At 50.8% G+C, this 16,923-nt stretch overlaps 1 protein-coding gene across 1 annotated transcript in view; it reads left to right on the top strand.

Annotated features, from left to right (window-relative positions):
- Positions 1 to 7,660: 7,660 nt before the first annotated feature.
- TNN (tenascin N) overlaps positions 7,661 to 16,923 on the top strand; it is a gene marked incomplete at its 5' end in the record, with an annotated part of 41,294 nt that continues 32,031 nt past the window's right edge. Inside the window, 5 exons of the mRNA XM_081024840.1 lie at positions 7,661 to 8,066; positions 9,363 to 9,737; positions 10,313 to 10,576; positions 13,478 to 13,663; positions 14,679 to 14,768. Coding sequence (XP_080880966.1) covers positions 7,661 to 8,066; positions 9,363 to 9,737; positions 10,313 to 10,576; positions 13,478 to 13,663; positions 14,679 to 14,768 — 1,321 coding nt within the window. The remainder of the gene's footprint in view (positions 8,067 to 9,362; positions 9,738 to 10,312; positions 10,577 to 13,477; positions 13,664 to 14,678; positions 14,769 to 16,923) is intronic.

Raw genomic sequence — 16,923 nt, 5'->3', positions numbered from 1 at the left:
GGAAAATCACCAAGTCCTCGCCTTTGAGCCCCTTTTGCTCGGCCCACTCCAAACCCTTTGGAGTGTACTTTTTCTTCTCATAAATTGCTCTTTCACTACTTTACCTCGTTCAATTCTTTGCTCGAGACTCTAAGAACCTGGACACAGTGCCGAAGAGGCCCACTCTCCGGTAACAATACCACCCTCAATATCGCATCTCTTTTAGAGATGAGTAAACTGAGGTACAAGTAAGTTAAGTCAAAGGTCATATGCAAGTAGCAGACACCAGCTTCAGACACAGGCATTCTGGCTGTGGGCGCACCTCACATTCTAGGGTCCACTCCTTGATCCCCCATCTCTCCTGTCCTCTCCCTTGTCCTTTCCCTCCAACAGCCCTCCATGCCTGCATTGGCAGCCCATGCCTACGTGTACTGAAAACACGTAGGTCCTTCCATAGGTCACAGGTCTGCACTACGGGCAGGGCAGGCGAGGGCTGGAGGGTCGAGAGAACAGAAAGTGGCTTCATGACCTCATGGGAAAACTCACGGAAAGGATAAAGGTCTGTCCATCTGATGGCAAAAGACACAGATGTGGAAGGAGTACCACTACGCTTTCCTGGCGACGGGTCTCCTGCTGGCTGGCCTGTGGGAGAGCTCTGGGAGGGGGTCCAGGGAGGCAGTGACACTGAAGGCCCTGGGTCTGCACTTCTTGCTCTCAGCTGTCCTCAGTGTCGCTGGCGCTGGTGGGGGTGTGGGTGTGGGGTGTCGTGTTGTGGGAGGGGTGGTCACAGGAGGTTCTGTCCCGGAGGGTCTCTGCTCATTTCCTTCTGTGCTGAAGGTCTTTCCCTATTTTAAAAGTGGTAGACAATAAATCCCAGAGCATCTGCAACCAACAAAAGAGAAAGAGACTTTAGAAATGCACTTTTAAACCCCAAGACCCAGCTCCCGGCCAGGAGACAGGCAAGCTCTTTTAATGACCTTATTTGGATGTACTTAAATGGAAAAAGGCTCCAGTATTTTCAGCGGCTGCATAACCGAAGTAAAAAAGAAGGAAGAATTGTGTATTTCCCCACTTTTCATAGAAAAATATGTTGCTCATTACCTCTTAATTGAGTGCCATGCCAGCAGGGGGGCAATACCCATATCTCTGTGCTCCACCCCCTGGTCTCGCTGGTATTTAAACCCAGGGCGCTGAGGAGAAGAGAGGACAGGAGCAGTGCCCGGGTGAAGAAAGCTCAGAAGTGGTGCCCAGCGGCCTCCCAGGTAAGTGCTCTGGTTTCCCAGCTTTCCCTGTGAGAGGAGGAAGTTGGCCAGGTTCCCAGCATGAACATCCAGCTGTGGAACTAGCCTCCAGGCTCATCCGTGACCGGTGGAAGCCAGTTCAGAAACATTCACGTAATGTGTACTTAGCAGTGTAGGCTGTCCCAGCACGGGACTACCTGTTTCCCCGAAAATAAGACAGAGCGGGACAATCAGCTCTAATGCATCTTTTGGAGCAAAAATTAATATAAGAGCTGGTATATTTTATATTATATTATATTTTATTATATTATAATATTATATTATATTTATTATATTAAGACCCGGCCTTATTTATTATAATAAATTATTATTTATAAGACCCGGTCTTAATAAAATAAGACCGGGTCTTATATTAACTTTTGCTCCAAAAGACGCATTAGGGCTGATTGCCCGGCTCCGTCTTATTTTTGGAGAAACACGGTAGGGACAGTCAAATGCAGTCTGTGTTACACTCTAGGGACATTTCCACCAGGAGCAATAAATAGAGGTTTGTATCAGATATTTCCTCTTAAGTCTTGCATGTTCTCATCTTTATTTCTTTTCTGGCTTTGTTCCAATGTCAAAGGTTGTTTTTTGGTTTGGTTGGGTGTTGTTTTTTTTTTGTAATTTATCTGTTATACTTCACTTTAAAAAAATCCTAAAATAGAAATTTGATTTTAATTGTGATTAGGAAACTACTATTATAACTTTCCCCTTCTCTAGGTTTTGTATATACCAATTAAGATGATGTTTTCAATGGATTTAAAGAGCTTTGAAGTTCTTCAAATATTGAATTGTATAGGTTTTGATTCTTATTTGTAAGAGGACCACATCTTTTCCCACAAATCCTCATGCTATTACCCTCACAATGCCTCAGAGAAGACATTTCGAAACATGTCAAGACATGCTATGGCGGATTGGTTTTTGGAGGTCTTATTATTTATGTATTTTTGCAGTTGGGAGAGAACTGGGGAGGGGAGAAAGAATGAGTGAGGACAATCTCTTCAAAGTGTAAAACTTGAATTGCTTATGTAAGCATTAAAAGAAGAACAAGTCTTCCCATGAAAGTAACAAACTACACACATCTGGACATCCGAGAGCCAGAATGCCGAAAGTCCAGGGGTTCTTAGAGAAGCCGGAGCCATCAGCAAGGTATCAGGTGACACCTGGTCAGCCAGGACTACAGACTGGTGGCTGTCAGAGCGCAGGATCTGCATGGAAAGGATCAGTGTTTTTTGGCATTTGGGCATTTGTTGGGCATTTTGCCCGGTGATGGTTGGGAGAAGGGGCTTAGGAAGGACTAGGAAGGAGCTACATCAGTTTCAGAGTTTCCAAGGAGGAGGGAAAGATAAACACACCTAACTTCCTTTTATGCATTTCGAGCCCTGCTGTGTCCCCCAGTTTGCGGGTTGCAGCTGACTCTTGAAGGAGGGGAAATAGGACAGGAGGAATTTATGTGAGTGTGTCCATTTGTGCCCTTGCATTCCCACAAGAGCACCAGGAGGTCTTTTTGTTAGGAAGGGGCTCATGGCTGGGGTAGATTGAACATCTTTGCCTGGCTCAGGAAGAGCTTTAAAAGCGCTCAGCATGCACGTGATAGGTGCTTAAAAACGGGAGCCACCATTACCATCATCTGCTTGAGCCTTTGCAAGACGGGCTGAGATTCAGTTGACAGCACAAAATCAGGCCACACCAGCCTGTGGCCCCCATGAAAAGGTGGCAGAGTGCAGAGGCTGGGTCAGGGACGCCATCCTTTATCTTTGCCAGCCTCTGGTGTGGGGGCAGACTTGATGGAAAGAGTTCTTCAAGAAAAGGGGTGTCACACAGCCGTGTGAAGGCATCTGCAAGGATCTCTCGGGCACTCACTGGGTGTATGCCACTGAAGTGCGGAGCAGGGGGACAGAGTGATTCCTGGAATGTGACCAGATTAGTAAGACCACATAAAACCAATGTTTCATTCTTACCCAGTCCTCTATGGAATGCCTTGCAGAGTTAAGTGTCACAGAGATGAGACATAAAAATGTTCGTATATGTCCTGGGTTTGCCTGCACAGTGACCTAGCAGAAACAGTGCCACCTTGGGCATTGTACATGCTTGCCTTCCTTCATAGTTCAGTGGTGTCCACCCTGTCATTTGGGAACAGAGTATCTTTTTAAGTGACTCCACTGGAAATCCATGACAATGCAGTTTTCCTAAAACCCAAAGCAGTGCTTTCATTTGCTTGTGGTTAATTGAAAGGGCAGGATGAGGTAATGAGGGAACCAGAGAAAACCCTGACTTAAGCAGAAGGATCTGTAATGCAGCTGAGGAATTGGCTGCCGCTCTCTTTGCTACAAATAGTACATTTTATTCCTGACCATGGTGTGTGTCCTCCTTTGGAAAAAATGAGGTAACCTGGAGACGGTCAGCCGTAGGATTGGAGAGGACCATCCAGGACTCGGAGTCTGCCCCTCTCCTCTGGCCAGGGCATAGGCGATGTCTGCCCCTAGAGAGAGAAGTCGGTCTGCGCTGTGCTTCCTAGAAAGGGAAGTCTCCAGCCTCTCAGGATTGAACCTCCCACTGGGAAAAACACCAGCTTATCTTTCCAGGGATCATGCTTGCCACTGCTCAGAGGAAGTGCAGGCATAGGACTTAATTATGGGGCAACTCATGTTTAACTGAGCACCTACTATGCTTTGGGTTTCCTTTATTTTCAGAAGAACCCCCTCAACTACTTCAGGAAAGAGGACATTTGGTCTTTTTTTTTCACATGCAGTAATCTTCTCGTTGGATTTTCTCATTTGAGGCAGGACACACAGCAGAGAGAGGATGAACACAGACATGGGGAACGGACTGAGCTGGTGTTTCATCCCAGCTCTGCTGCTCAGTAACTGTGTGTCCTGGGGCAAGGTACTTAACCTCTCTGGGCATCTATAACAAAGTGATATCAATGGACTCTCAGGATTTTGTGGATTAAATGAGAATAATGTTCGTAAAGTGTTTGGCACATATGCAAAAAACCCAGTGGCTATTATAGTTTAATACACCACATATTACTTTGGCCGCCAGGCCTGTGCTATGAGGCTGGGGGTACAGAGGGGACCCACACAATCATGACCACTGCCATCCCTGAGCGTGCAGGGTTGTCTGGGCTAGGAACTCACATACAAACTCAGGAACTGTCAGTGTTTGGCTGGAAATTAAAGCCAAGCGGGTAGATGTGGCCACCAAGGAAGAACAAATAGACCCCAGACGTAGAGTGCTGTGTGTGTCTCAGGCAGAATCAGAGGGACTGTGCACCCGGCCTATGGTCAGCAGTACACACCTCAAAGAGCCGTTCTTGAAAAAGCAGTTTCAGGCAGCATTTGTCCTGAAGACTCTGCCTCAGCTTCCGGCCGTGCACACCACCCACCACCTCTCCTGCAGGCAGAATTGTGGACGTGATCAGAGACTGACTCTTGGGGACACCTGGTGTCCCGGTTTCCTGCACACACATCTGCTGCATGTGAACCCCCTTGGCCTCCCCGATTCCCACAGCATTCGCCCCATTTCCGTGAGAATCGTCCTCAGCAGAGGAACCGCCCCATTCGGAACATTATCCTGCATTTTTCTGGGTGAGATTTGTGGCCCTGTGCGCCCCCTTCCCACCCTCGTGGCGCCCTGTCTGTGGTCTGCTGTGCGGACAGGACGTGGTGTTGTCATCCCCTTCGTCACAGGCTTACCCAAGGCACGTCCCTCCGCTGCCAAACCTCAGACAGGCGGGGCGGCTCCTCCGCCGGTCACCCCCAGAAGTACTGGCTTGAGGTTGTTCCGCCCCTCTTCTTTCTAGCAACCACTCTGTCCAGGAAAATCTGAGCTCAACATGTGGAATGGGAGAGGCTATAATTAGCAAGGACATCTTGTTATAACTCAAGGACAGGCAACACCGAGGGCTAGTACAAGGGCTTCTGGGGTTTGTCATATTCCAGGCTTCAAAAACGAAACACTGTGATTAGTCTGCTCATTTATTCTGTTCTTTAGACTCCACATATAAGTGAGATCATATGGTACTTGTCTTTCTCCATCTGACTTATTTCACTTAGCATAATGTTCTCTAGGTCCATCCATGTTGTTGCAAATGGTAAGATTGCATTCTTCTTTATGGCCGAGTAATACTCCATTGTATAAATGTACCACAGTTTCTTAATCCAGTCGTCTACCGATGGGCATTTCGGTTGTTTCCATGTCTTGGCTATTGTGAATAGTGCTGTAATAAACGTAGGGGTGCATATATTTTTTTTTTTGAATTAGCGTTTTGGATTGCTCTGAACAGATACCTAAGAGTGGAATTGCTGGGTCATAAGGTAGTTCCATTTCCAGTTTTTTGAGATACCTCCGTACCGATTTCTACAGTGGCTGCACCAATCTGCAATCCCACCAACAATGCACGAGGGTTCCCTTTTCTCCACATCTGCTCCAGCACTTGTTGCACTTGTTGTTTGTTCATTTGGTAGGGTATCTGATGGATACTTGTCTTTTTAGGGAGACCACGTCATGGATGGTAGAGATGCCTGAGCACTGCAGTGTATGCCTGAAGCTGAACCTGAATAATGCTGAACGTCGTCTATAATTTAATATATATAGTCACAGAACGTGGAGTAGAGCATAGGGAATAGAGTCAGTGGAATTGTAACTCCTATATACGATGTCAGAAGGGTAGTAGAGTGGGGGAGGGAGGTTATCACCTTGTGAGGAGTGTAAATGTCTAACTATTACATGGTTTTGTACAAAACAAACTCTATGAGATGGGGCTTTGCACAGGCTGGCTGCGGTTTATGACAGGAGTCTGTGACTCTTGCATTTGTTCAAAAGGTCTTCAGAAAACCGTCTGCATTCCATTTATGTCTCGGAGAACAGTGAGCCACGGGCCTGGGGTTTGGATGGAAGGATGGGCAGAGGAGGCTGGTGTGCTTGTTTAGCCCTGTTGTTGCCCGGGGAGGGGATTTGGGGCCGTGGAAACACCATGTGCTGTCCTGTATACAGAAGGTGCTTTTGAGATCACTTTCTGTGGTTTTGGGGACAGCAGAGGTACACAGGGATAAATGGCTCAGTTAGTGGGAGCTGTGCCTAAATCTGAGACTATGGCCTTGCCCTGTCTGTGCATAACCGGGGACACACTGCTCGATGCCCTGAGCCCCGGTTCCCATCTGGGGAGTAAGCAGAGAATATGTGTGGGATTATCACTGGGCTGAACTTCTGAAGACAGCAATTGTGAAATATCAGTCCTTTTATCCTTCGCCTGCCTTCCAACTCACTCTATCAGCTCTCCTCACCTCCCCCATCCTCTGACAAAAATCTCAAGAGGTCCCAGAGCTTTTCTGGTCACCTGTGGTCTTGGAAGAGAACCCTTTTGGGAGAGGCAGGTCCATCCCAGATCAGTGCCTCAGTCTCCCATTCAAGCCACATCTTTTCTTTTCACCCATCAGGCCTAAGGCTGGACTCGCAGGTCAGCGGGAGGGCAGGGGACCATTCTTGGCTTTGTGCTTTCCTTCCTCCACTCCCCACCCTCTCTGGCACAGCTGTTGCTGGCTTCCTCAAGTTGCTGACTCCGGGAGATGAGGGGTCAGAAGGGAAAAGGTGTTTTCATTTAGCTGGGGCTGTTATAGCTCCCTCTGGTTACCAGATGCCCTGTTGTGGCAGTTGCCCGCAATGCTGGCTCCACCCGCCCCCTCTTGTGGGAACCTTTTGTGGGTTCTTCAGATAGGACTCATTCTACTGGTGGGCACCTCCCCCACTGGGGCAGCACACTCCTGCTGAGCGGTGGGGCTGCCCCTCAGTTCCGGCCCCCAGATGCCTGCTCTCGGTGGTATTGACCCATGGCAGGACTCGTCCCCGCAAACTCTTGGCTGCAGGCCTCTCCCTCCGCGGCCGCCCTCCAATGTCTATTACTCAGTCTGTTCCCGGCAAACTGGAGCTCCTCCAGTCCAGGGACAGGCATTGGGCCCTTTCCTGGAAAAGACCCAGTGAAACAGCTCACACATGCTCCACTGTTATTTTTGGTGGTGTCGGTGGGGAGGATGATATTAGGGTTGTTGTAAAGCTGAGGGAAGAGGGGACTCAAAGCCCGGCACACAGTACGAGTCAGTTATTCTCGTTATTATTACAGTGCGCGTGAGTACAGAATTAGAAGTGCCGAGAAGGGCGTCCCAGTAGTGAGAGCTGTGTGAGCCAAGACAGGCATGTACGGTGTGTGAGAAAGGAACTAAACATAATAAAAGACCTCGGTAGATAAAGGATGAAATCTTTCTGCTGGGTTTCCAGCTTCCTGTAGGCTCTCAGAATGCATTAAAAATGCTAGTTTCCATCAGGAAATCGCAGTGGCTGTCTTTGCCTTTTTTCTGGATACAGGTCTCCTGGAAGGCCTGCTCCCCATCTCTCCAAGGATGGTTCTCCAGGACACGTTCTGCTTCCCTCTGGGGCTCCTACTTGGTTCTTTGCTCCTGGTGGCCTCAGTCCCGGCCACGCTTGAGCCTCATGACTGCAGCGACAAGGAGCCCCAGGTCACCATCAGCCACGTCTACAAGATTGACGTGCCCAAGCCGGCCGTGGTCCAGGTGGAGGCCGACCCCCAGCCCCTCAGTGAGGGTGGGGCCTCGCCCCTGGTCCAGGGGGAGGCCGAGGAACAGAATATCATCTTGAGACACAGCATCCGCCTGCAGACACCACAAAAGGACTGCGAGCTGGCAGACAGCGTCCAGGACCTCCTGACCCGGGTAAAGAAGCTGGAGGAAGAGATGGCAGAGGTGAAGGAGCAGTGTAACGTCCAGCGTTGCTGCCCAGGCGCTGCCGGTGAGTGCCCCACCTGGTGTTCATTCAGCAAACACTGAATGAGCACCTTCTCGTGCCAGGTCTTCCACCAGCCTCAGAAGCACTCCGCGTGTGGTGCATGTCCACCTGTCTGGGTTTTCTCGGGGTGCCTTATCATTGGCACTAGCTCCAGGGGGCATCTGTAAGCCTGAGCAGGGAGGGACCTTAAAATGAGTCTGGACTCCTGGGATAATGCTTCCAGACGAGAGTGCTTCTGGGTGCTGTTTTACTGGTGGGTCCAGTCTCTCCTGTAGGGGACAGCAGTGGGGTGGAGAGGAGAGAGGTACACAGGCCTGGGGACAAGTCCCGGTTCTGCCATTTTTTAGCTCGGTGACTTTGAGCAAGTTCCTCCACTATCCAGTGAGGATAATTCTATCAACTCGTCTAGTTCTGAGAACTGTAGACGATATACATAAGATTCCTGGACCATCGTAGATATTCAGCAAATTGTTAACTCTTTTATTAGTAATAAAGTACTATAATTTGATTTTACACATAGTAAGCCCCCACCCTCATCGCCACTTTTTTCATTTTAGCATAAACTGCCCAGGCTGATCCAAATAGCAATGAGTGGCCCTTCAGCTACGTTTTTATGCCTGAAGGAACTGCTACCGTTAAGAGCACCTCCTCTATGTCAGACACAGCACTAGGCACGCCAGGAATGAGACAGCATGGAACTGCCCTGAGGAGTCTCCACGTTGAAAGTGTTATTTTAGGGGAAAATGCAGGTGTTCTGAGAAACAGAGGTGTGGCTGGTGAAGGGACAAGGTTCACTGACTCATGCTTCTTGCTGTCTAGGGTCAGAGAAGGGAGCCTGGTTAATCCCCCCCACCCCATAGCTTCCGAGCTATTTTGTAGCTTCTGTAGGTCCACTTTTCCAGACTTCAATGTGAGCTAATTTCCCAAGGACCTGGCTTGCTAGGTCCAGCACGCCCCAGCCAAGATAAGACAGGCTGTGGCCCATCCTCCATCTCACCTCGGGCCCTTTACTGTAAGCCGGTCCTACAAGAGGTCCAGGCTGGAGCAGTTGAGGTATCTTCATAGAAAGAGACTAAATGATCAGCATTTAGACAGTGGGGAACCAGGAAATTCACAGGAAGGGTGGGTAGGGAAAGGGAGAGACGGTGCCTCTGGCTTTTCAGGCAGAAAAAGAAGAAATATTTGTAGATTGGAAGGGGCCGAACCCCTGTTTTCCTCAGGGGCCCCACGACCCTCCAAAGAAAGAGCCAAGACCTGCAGGGCCTCAACCCCAGCCTACTGGCTCCCTCTCCCTGGCAGGTCTGAGCCCTCACTGCAGCGGCCATGGAGCCTTCTCGCCCGAGACGTGCAGCTGCCGCTGCGAGCAGGGCTGGGAGGGCGCTGAGTGCGGGCAGCCCGCCTGCCCCGGGGCGTGCAGCGGGCACGGGCGCTGCGAGGATGGCCGCTGCCGCTGCGAGGAGCCCTACGTGGGGCCCGACTGCGCCCACCCCGCCTGCCCCGGGAACTGCAGCGGGCAGGGCGTGTGCGTGCGCGGCGTCTGCCAGTGCCACGCGGACTTCACGGCCGAGGACTGCAGCGAGCGGCGCTGCCCCAGCGACTGCAGCGGCCACGGCTTCTGCGACACGGGCGAGTGTTACTGCGAGGAGGGCTTCGCCGGCTTCGACTGCGCCCAGGGTGAGAGCAGAGATGCGCTCTGGCCCGCCAGCCTCTCTTCTTTCCCGGGACCCGCCGCGGTCCCTACGGCCCCTGTAACCATCAGTTGCATTTTGTCCTCGGCCCTTAGCCCACATCAGAATTCCCTGGAGGGCTTTCTGGGCCCATCCCGAGTTTCTGACTCAGCCCGGCTGGGGTGAGGCCCGAGAATATGCTAAGGAGTTGCAAGGTCAGGCTGCTGCTGATGGTTTGAGGACCAGTGGTCTTATGTGATCTAATGGCTGTGTGTGTGTGTGTGTGTGTGTGTGTGTGTGTGTGTGTGTGTGTGTGTGTGAGGACCAGTGGTCTTATGTGATCTAATGGCTGTGTGTGTGTGTGTGTGTGTGTGTGTGTGTGTGTGTGTGTGTGTAGGGGTCAGTATTAACTCCCAACCAGATAATTACTTTTGGGGATCCAGATTGGCCTCACCGGCCTCCCTGTCTCCCACACCCACCACCATAGTGTTAAGTGTGTACATAGTAGGGCCCCAGGAGCACTCCTTGGCTGTGGGTTCCCACCCCCTCTCTCTCACTCTCTCCATCCTGTTCCTCCTGCAGTGGTCTCCCCGCAGGGCCTACAGCTGCTCAGGAGCACAGAGAACTCCCTGCTGGTGAGCTGGGAGCCCTCCAGCGAGGTGGACCACTACCTGCTCAGCTACTACCCTCTGGGGCAGGAGCTGTCTGGGCAGCAGATCCAGGTGCCCAGGGAGCAGCACCGCTATGAGATCCTCGGTTTGCTGCCTGGAACCAAGTATGTAGTCACCCTACGCAACGTGAAGAAAGAGGTTTCCAGCGGCGCACAGCATCTGCTCGCCACCACAGGTGAGGGGGCCGCCAGAGGCCCCAGGTTTCCCAGGAGAGGCCCCCTTTTGAATGTTTTCTTCCATTGTCCCAAGCACCCTTCTACTAGTCAGGCTGTTGCCCTGATTTGGGGCTGAAACAGAGCTGCTGCAGTCCTGGGTTCTGCAGAAGTCTCGGTTCTTACTCCCCTCTCTCTACTTGCCGATTATTGGGTCCTCCAAGCCAGTGACAGAGCCTGCTGGATTGGAATTCCAGGGGTCTTCTCTGCTGCTGGGATTAGTAAGGTCCGATTGTCCTGCACCCATATGTAAGCAGCGGGTGCACACCTGCGTCCCCAGGCCCTCACTGAGCCCACTCAGCAAGTTCAAGCTGAAGACACCTGTTAGATTCATCTGAGCAGAAAAGAGGGGACACACGGGGTATTGAAGAGTAGTAATGAAGAGGTTATTTACAAAGGTGTGGGCGGGGCTTGGATGGTGTAACACTAGGACTAGCAGCCTGAAGGGCTGGGACCCAGAGAGAGCTGTAGGAGAGGGCTGCCCAGTGAGGTGCTTTTGGTAGAGGGATTCAGGCAGCCATTGTGCCCCCACTGGAGTCGGGGGTGGGGAGTATAGGAGGTCAGTGGCCCAGACTCTCTCTCCTGCCCACTGATCTCCTGGTGACTCTCACTGGCTGAGCCCCAGAGGGTGAGGGAACCTGGCTAACGCAGTCCACAGAGGTTATAATCTGGGATACAGAGCAGGGCGGGGTACGGTTCTGGAGGGACAAACAGTGCCTCCAGGGTCCCATCCAGTGCTACCAAAACGTCTGCAAGGACACGCATCGCTACTTTTCCGAAACTCTGATTTCCTCATGAAAGTTCTTAAAGGCACTCAGATCTTCAAGGCTTGGAGAAACCTACTTGTCTGAGTGATTCTGGATTCATCCTATGTTTTCTTGAGCATTTTGATGTGCCAGGCCCTGTTCCAGGTGCTGATAAAAATGAGCTGCCCTAAACCGCCAGGGAAAGATCCAGGGAGCCCCAGATGGATGGGCCTTTGGCACACGGTGTCTTTGAAGAAACATCAGGTTGCCTGTCCTATTTGATGACGAGGGTGGGGTAGGGATGGCTCAGCGTTGGAAAGGGCCATGAGGGACTTGTTATCCTAACAGCCCAATTTGTGGTTGCCTTTGTCAACACCCTCCCACCCAAGACCCCTCTTGGAACCTCCCTATAGGTGAACAAGTTGGGTTTATTGACTGTTGCGTCATGGGAGGACCGTGGTCATGTTGGAGAGAGTGTTGGAAAGATTGCTGTCGAATTGGGACTGTGTCAGTGGTTCGGGAGGATTTAGGAAACAGGGATTTGCTGTAGATTGCATGCTGTCAGGAAGTGGGGGTACGTCTATGATTGGCATCTCAGTGAATCTTATCCAGAAAGGGGACAGCCTAGAGGGAGGCTGAGACTGTCACTGGTAAAGAAGCAGCGGTCACTCCTTTTCATCAGGAGAGAGGACGTTTCATCGTTGGACCACATTCACAGTTTTGTTTGGTTTGGAACATGATCGTGGAATGGTCTTGTTCTGTCTTGATCTGCAACAGTCACAGAGTAGCTGTTCTGATGTTGATACTCTGTGCAATTGTGTGTAACGGGAGCTCACCGAGGCCTACCTGTGAGCCAGGCCATTTCCTAGCTGTCCAAAGCCTCCAGTGAACAGCAGAGACAGCTGTTCTGAAAGTCTTAGCAACCCTTCGTGGCTTCTTGCTGCAGGGGCTTGTACAATCCTGCAGCTCTGAACCTTGTCTTCTGTCTAATCTGATTCAAGTTCAACCCATTCTTATTGGCCCCTCAGGGGAGCCTCAGCCCGAGAGACACTTATCCCCATAATAATCTTGAACTTTTTCATTAAACTCCTGCTTTTTCATTTATGAGCCCTGTCGGACCCCTTGTATAATCCTTGAATCACTTTCATTACTCACTTGTTGACCAGTTCCCTCAGGGAATTCTCATCTTTAAAGGAAGAGCCTGGACGCTGGCAGGAGGAAGCCAGTGGATGGCAGGAACTGCTTCAGAGAAAAGGCTCTGTGAGGGTCTTTGTTTATAACAGAGTGGATCAGAAGCGTTCGGAGCCCAGGGACCTGGAGATCAGAGTTCACCCCCTGCCCAATGCACACATTCTCTGTCCCATGTCCTTGACAAGGGGTCAGTCAGCCTGGGTGGGAATGCCACCGGGTGGGATTGTGCCTGAGGAAGGGGACAGGCTCAGAGTCTGGAAACTTGTCTTTTACGTTCTAAACCTCAGGCCAGGCAACCTCAGCCTGGGACCTGGCTCCTGGAATCCAACGTGCTCCCAAAGACGCCAGCCCCATGCCCAACCACCACACCAAATTTCTCCCTTTAGAGCCATGTCAGCGATCCGTTCCTTCTGTTAATCGTTGTAATTTTGTTTTCTGATTGGAGGGAAGAGCTGGTTTTATTGTCAATGTTATACTCCTGAAAATATGAAATGCATTTCCCGAACTTGACATAGAGGGACCTAGCTTCTCATCCCAGACTGAGTTTTTGAGGCCGGGGCTCTGTAACTGAAGTGTGAGTGTTCCGTGCAGAGCAGCGCCCTGGGCCGAGGGGTTGGGGTAGCGAGCCTGAGAGGTGTGGTTCAGGGTTCGGCCCATGGCAGCGTGGGCGCAGAGGGCTGCATGGCCTCCAATGGGGTGGGATGGGGAGAGGAGGTGTCTCCAGAAGACAGTCTGTCCTCCGTGGATAGTGTGCAAACCAACAGTCTGTTGGCTGCGTGGGTGGGTCTAAGACACCTATTAAGGAGTGTGTCCCAGGGTGACGCTTGCTTTCAGTGTGTGAAGAAAGGGAGCTGACCTGGGAGCCAGCGGCCTGTCGCAGACCTGCTCTTCACCGCCTTCTCTTGCCGTCCCCCACCTCTGCCCTAGATCTTGCTGTGCTTGGCACCGCTTGGGTGACAGACGAGACGGAGAACTCCCTCGACGTGGAGTGGGAGAACCCCCAGACCGCTGTGGACTACTACAAGCTGCGGTACAGCCCCCTGACAGGGCAGGAGGTAGCCGAGGTCACCGTGCCCAAAAGCAGTGACCCCAAGAGCCGATATGACATCACCGGTGAGAGCCAACGCTGGGGATGGGACATGATTGCTGAGGACACTGAGGCGGGGACAGTGTGTCCAAGGCACTGACACCTGTACCACTCGGGGCACACACAGGTCCCGAGGCCTTAGGAGTCACTCGAGCCCTGACGGAGTTCGGCGTTTTGGGCACGATGCGTGCTGGGAAGCTAGGTGGTCAGAGATCCTTGCCCCAGATGCCCAGGCTGACGTTACAAGAGCAGGAAATCAGGCGGCTGCGAAGGAATCGGGCCGTGCAGGGCGGAATCACGTTGTGTGACTCCGGAAGCTTATCCAGAGTACAGGGCCCTCTTTAAGGAAAGCAAGACACAGTCGTGAATGCCCAGTTCTGGCCATGGCCTTGGCGGGGGCCTGTGCAAGTGAGGGCCTGAGGCCTATTATCTCCATGGTGAGCCCCCCTCTGCAGCCTTGTTCCTCTGTCCACTCCCTGAACGAACGTCTTGGGGTTCCCCTTGTTTGTGGAGTGAGAGCAGTGTGCCTCACACACGTTGCCGTTTGCCCGCATTTTGCCACCAAAGTCTGAGTGTTTGTACCATGGAGAGCAATCTTTCAAGTTGAGACTACAGAGAAATAACAACGACAATAAAGGCAGAGAAAAGAATAAAAAATAGGCTAATTATTACAATGAGAAGGAAAGACAGTTTTGAGATGAAAGGCTTATTGGGAGCAGGAAAACATTTGAGCTGTAAGTAAATTGGGACATCAGCGCTTGGTGGCCCGATAGAGGTGGCAGACCTTCAGCAGCCTCATCCCATCCACTGCCCCCACCGCCGCCCCCACACCCCTCAGTCTGGCTGAAGGATCAGCCCCTTTCACGAGGCCTTGGATTCCACTGGTCCTGTAGTTCTTTACCTGCCTTAGATGGTTAGTCTTTGGATGAGAAACATCGCCCCCTTCCCCGCCCCGCCCGCCCCGCAAGAGAAACCCTGGGGAGGGACACTGCTGGGGGCTGAGGGTCTGCAGCCGTACTCAGGTCCGGCACTGGTTTCCAGGTCTGCAGCCCGGGACGGAGTATAAGATCACAGTGGTCCCCGTGAGAGGAGATGTGGAGGGCAAGCCCATCACCCTGAACGGCAGGACAGGTAAGAGCTGCCTGGCTGCACTAGGACCTTTTCCCAGGTTTGATGCTGATGTTTTTCTCAGCTCACTCCTCTCTGGGTAGAAACGCTGGGACCTGTGTGTAGAGAGATTCTGTCATTGTGTACTGGTGTCTGTGGGGCGGGGGGAAAGCAAACGAGGGAGGCACCTTTCTCCTATTTCAAATTTTTCTTGCCATTGGAAATCTACCCCCTTGACTCCAGGATCTTGGAGTCAAGAGAAAAGGCCATTTCTGACACCTTTCTGCTTATTTTACTAACTTCAACCACCCGGTTATTTTTAAAGCATGTGTTAATGTGGATGTAGGCACACAGCTCCACATTACCAAAGGCAGGTGGGTGGGCTATAATGTTTTTCTTGCTGCTCCTGTGTTTTTTTCCTGACAATCACGCTCAGCCAGTCTGCTTTAAAATGTCAAAAGATCCTCACGTGTGGTGTATTTATTACCTGTGGATTGAGAAATTATATGACAGATGTTATACATCAGTACCATGGGACAATAAATCTCTAATTTATTAATCAGAAAAGAATTCAGAGTTACTGTAGGCATACGTGTGAGGTATCCTAGGTAGTTTTTGTTTTCAGGAGGAATTGTGAGCCTCCTGCAATGACCCAGAGCTCCTGCCAGCCCCAGGTAGGAACCTGTGACCTAGGCCTTAATGCCACTGGGTGGAGACTGATCCCTGGAGCTGGCAGAGATGGGACCTTTGAATTCAGAGACTTCCTTGCAAAGTTTCCTAGTTCTTTTCCATTCACTCCTGGCCATAGCTGGTCGGGGTGGTGAGAATAAGGGTGAGATGGTGCAAGACTTGAATTCTCATCTTCAGCTGCATAACAGATTACATATCTGGAGAGTGAAAGTTTTGTTGGGCAATCATAAAGGACAAGAGACAATTTAATTTACAGGCTATCCAATACGGACTGTGTAGCCTGCCTGAATGGCGGCCAAGTGAAACGTTTTAGTGAGTTGGAAAATGGAAAGTGCTTCCTTGTATCCAGTGGCTTTCTCCTTCGGCTGTGAGTTAACGGAAAGCTTACTCTGTGCCAGGCATTATATCCACTAAGCACGTTTTGTGAATTATTTCATTGAGTTCTCACTGTCATCCTATGCAGTAGGTCCTATTATTATTTCTAAGTCATGTATCAGAAAACTGAGGCTTAGAGAAGTTACGCTCGGGATTGCCCAGCAAGAAATGGCTGAGCTCTGATTCGAACCTAGGCTGTCCCCTTGGGTGGACACAAAGCCAAAGTGCCTCCTGCTTTTACCTTCTTGTCCATTATTTCTGGTGAATTTTCATACTGTTTGCTCCCTACCTAAAATAATTTCGATGACTCCCCACTGCCTCTGGATAACATAGAATCCTTTTATCTTGGCCCCTGTGTCCCCATCCAACCTGGGCCGTTGTTATTCTCACTACTTCCTAACAAGAAAACTTCCTGCAGCCCGACTGTTCTTGGCATTTCTTCACACAGAAGCTTTGTCTCTATACCGTGGGTTTATTCATACCGTTACCCAGGCCCGGGGAACCCTCCATGGCTACTTCTAGCTACCAGTTCAGCTCCACTCACATTCATTGCGGAGTTCCTACCATTGGACATTCGAGTCTTGGTCCCTTATATGCTTCCAAAGATGATAAGGCCTGATCCCTGCCCTACAGGGCCTCATAGCAGTATCACTCCCCCTTCCAGGCTCCGCTCCAACCTCAGCCACTCCATCGAGGCCGTCTAGGACCACATTGAATGGCAGCCATCTTCGCCACTGAGTTCCTAGAGCATTTAATCACATATGGCCTTGAACTGGTACTTAACCTTTTAGCTATGCTATCCCAACTAAAATGCGAGCACTCAAGCGATGTTTTCACTGTCAGCTATATTCTAAAAGCAGGATGGGATATTTTATCGGATTGCAAATAATTTTGGATCAGGTGTCTTACCAACATACAGAAAAAGACCCAGGAAACGCTCTCAAGCCCAGCTAGACTGTTTATTAATTTAGGGGGGGGGAAAGACTCTCTCTTCTCTCCAAATGTTTTGCATTCCATAGTTGGAAAAGACACTGGAAGGTAAGAACCGCGTAAGCACATGCAAGGAGGAGATGACACAGTTCAGATATTTTCCATTTAACGAATCACTCGGTGG

Source organism: Rhinolophus hipposideros, assembly GCF_964194185.1.
Source record: "Rhinolophus hipposideros genome assembly, chromosome: 19".
In the NCBI taxonomy this organism is placed as follows: Eukaryota; Metazoa; Chordata; class Mammalia; order Chiroptera; family Rhinolophidae; genus Rhinolophus; species Rhinolophus hipposideros.
Note: the sequence above shows the minus strand (reverse complement) of the source record. Positions and strands in the feature narration are given on the sequence as shown.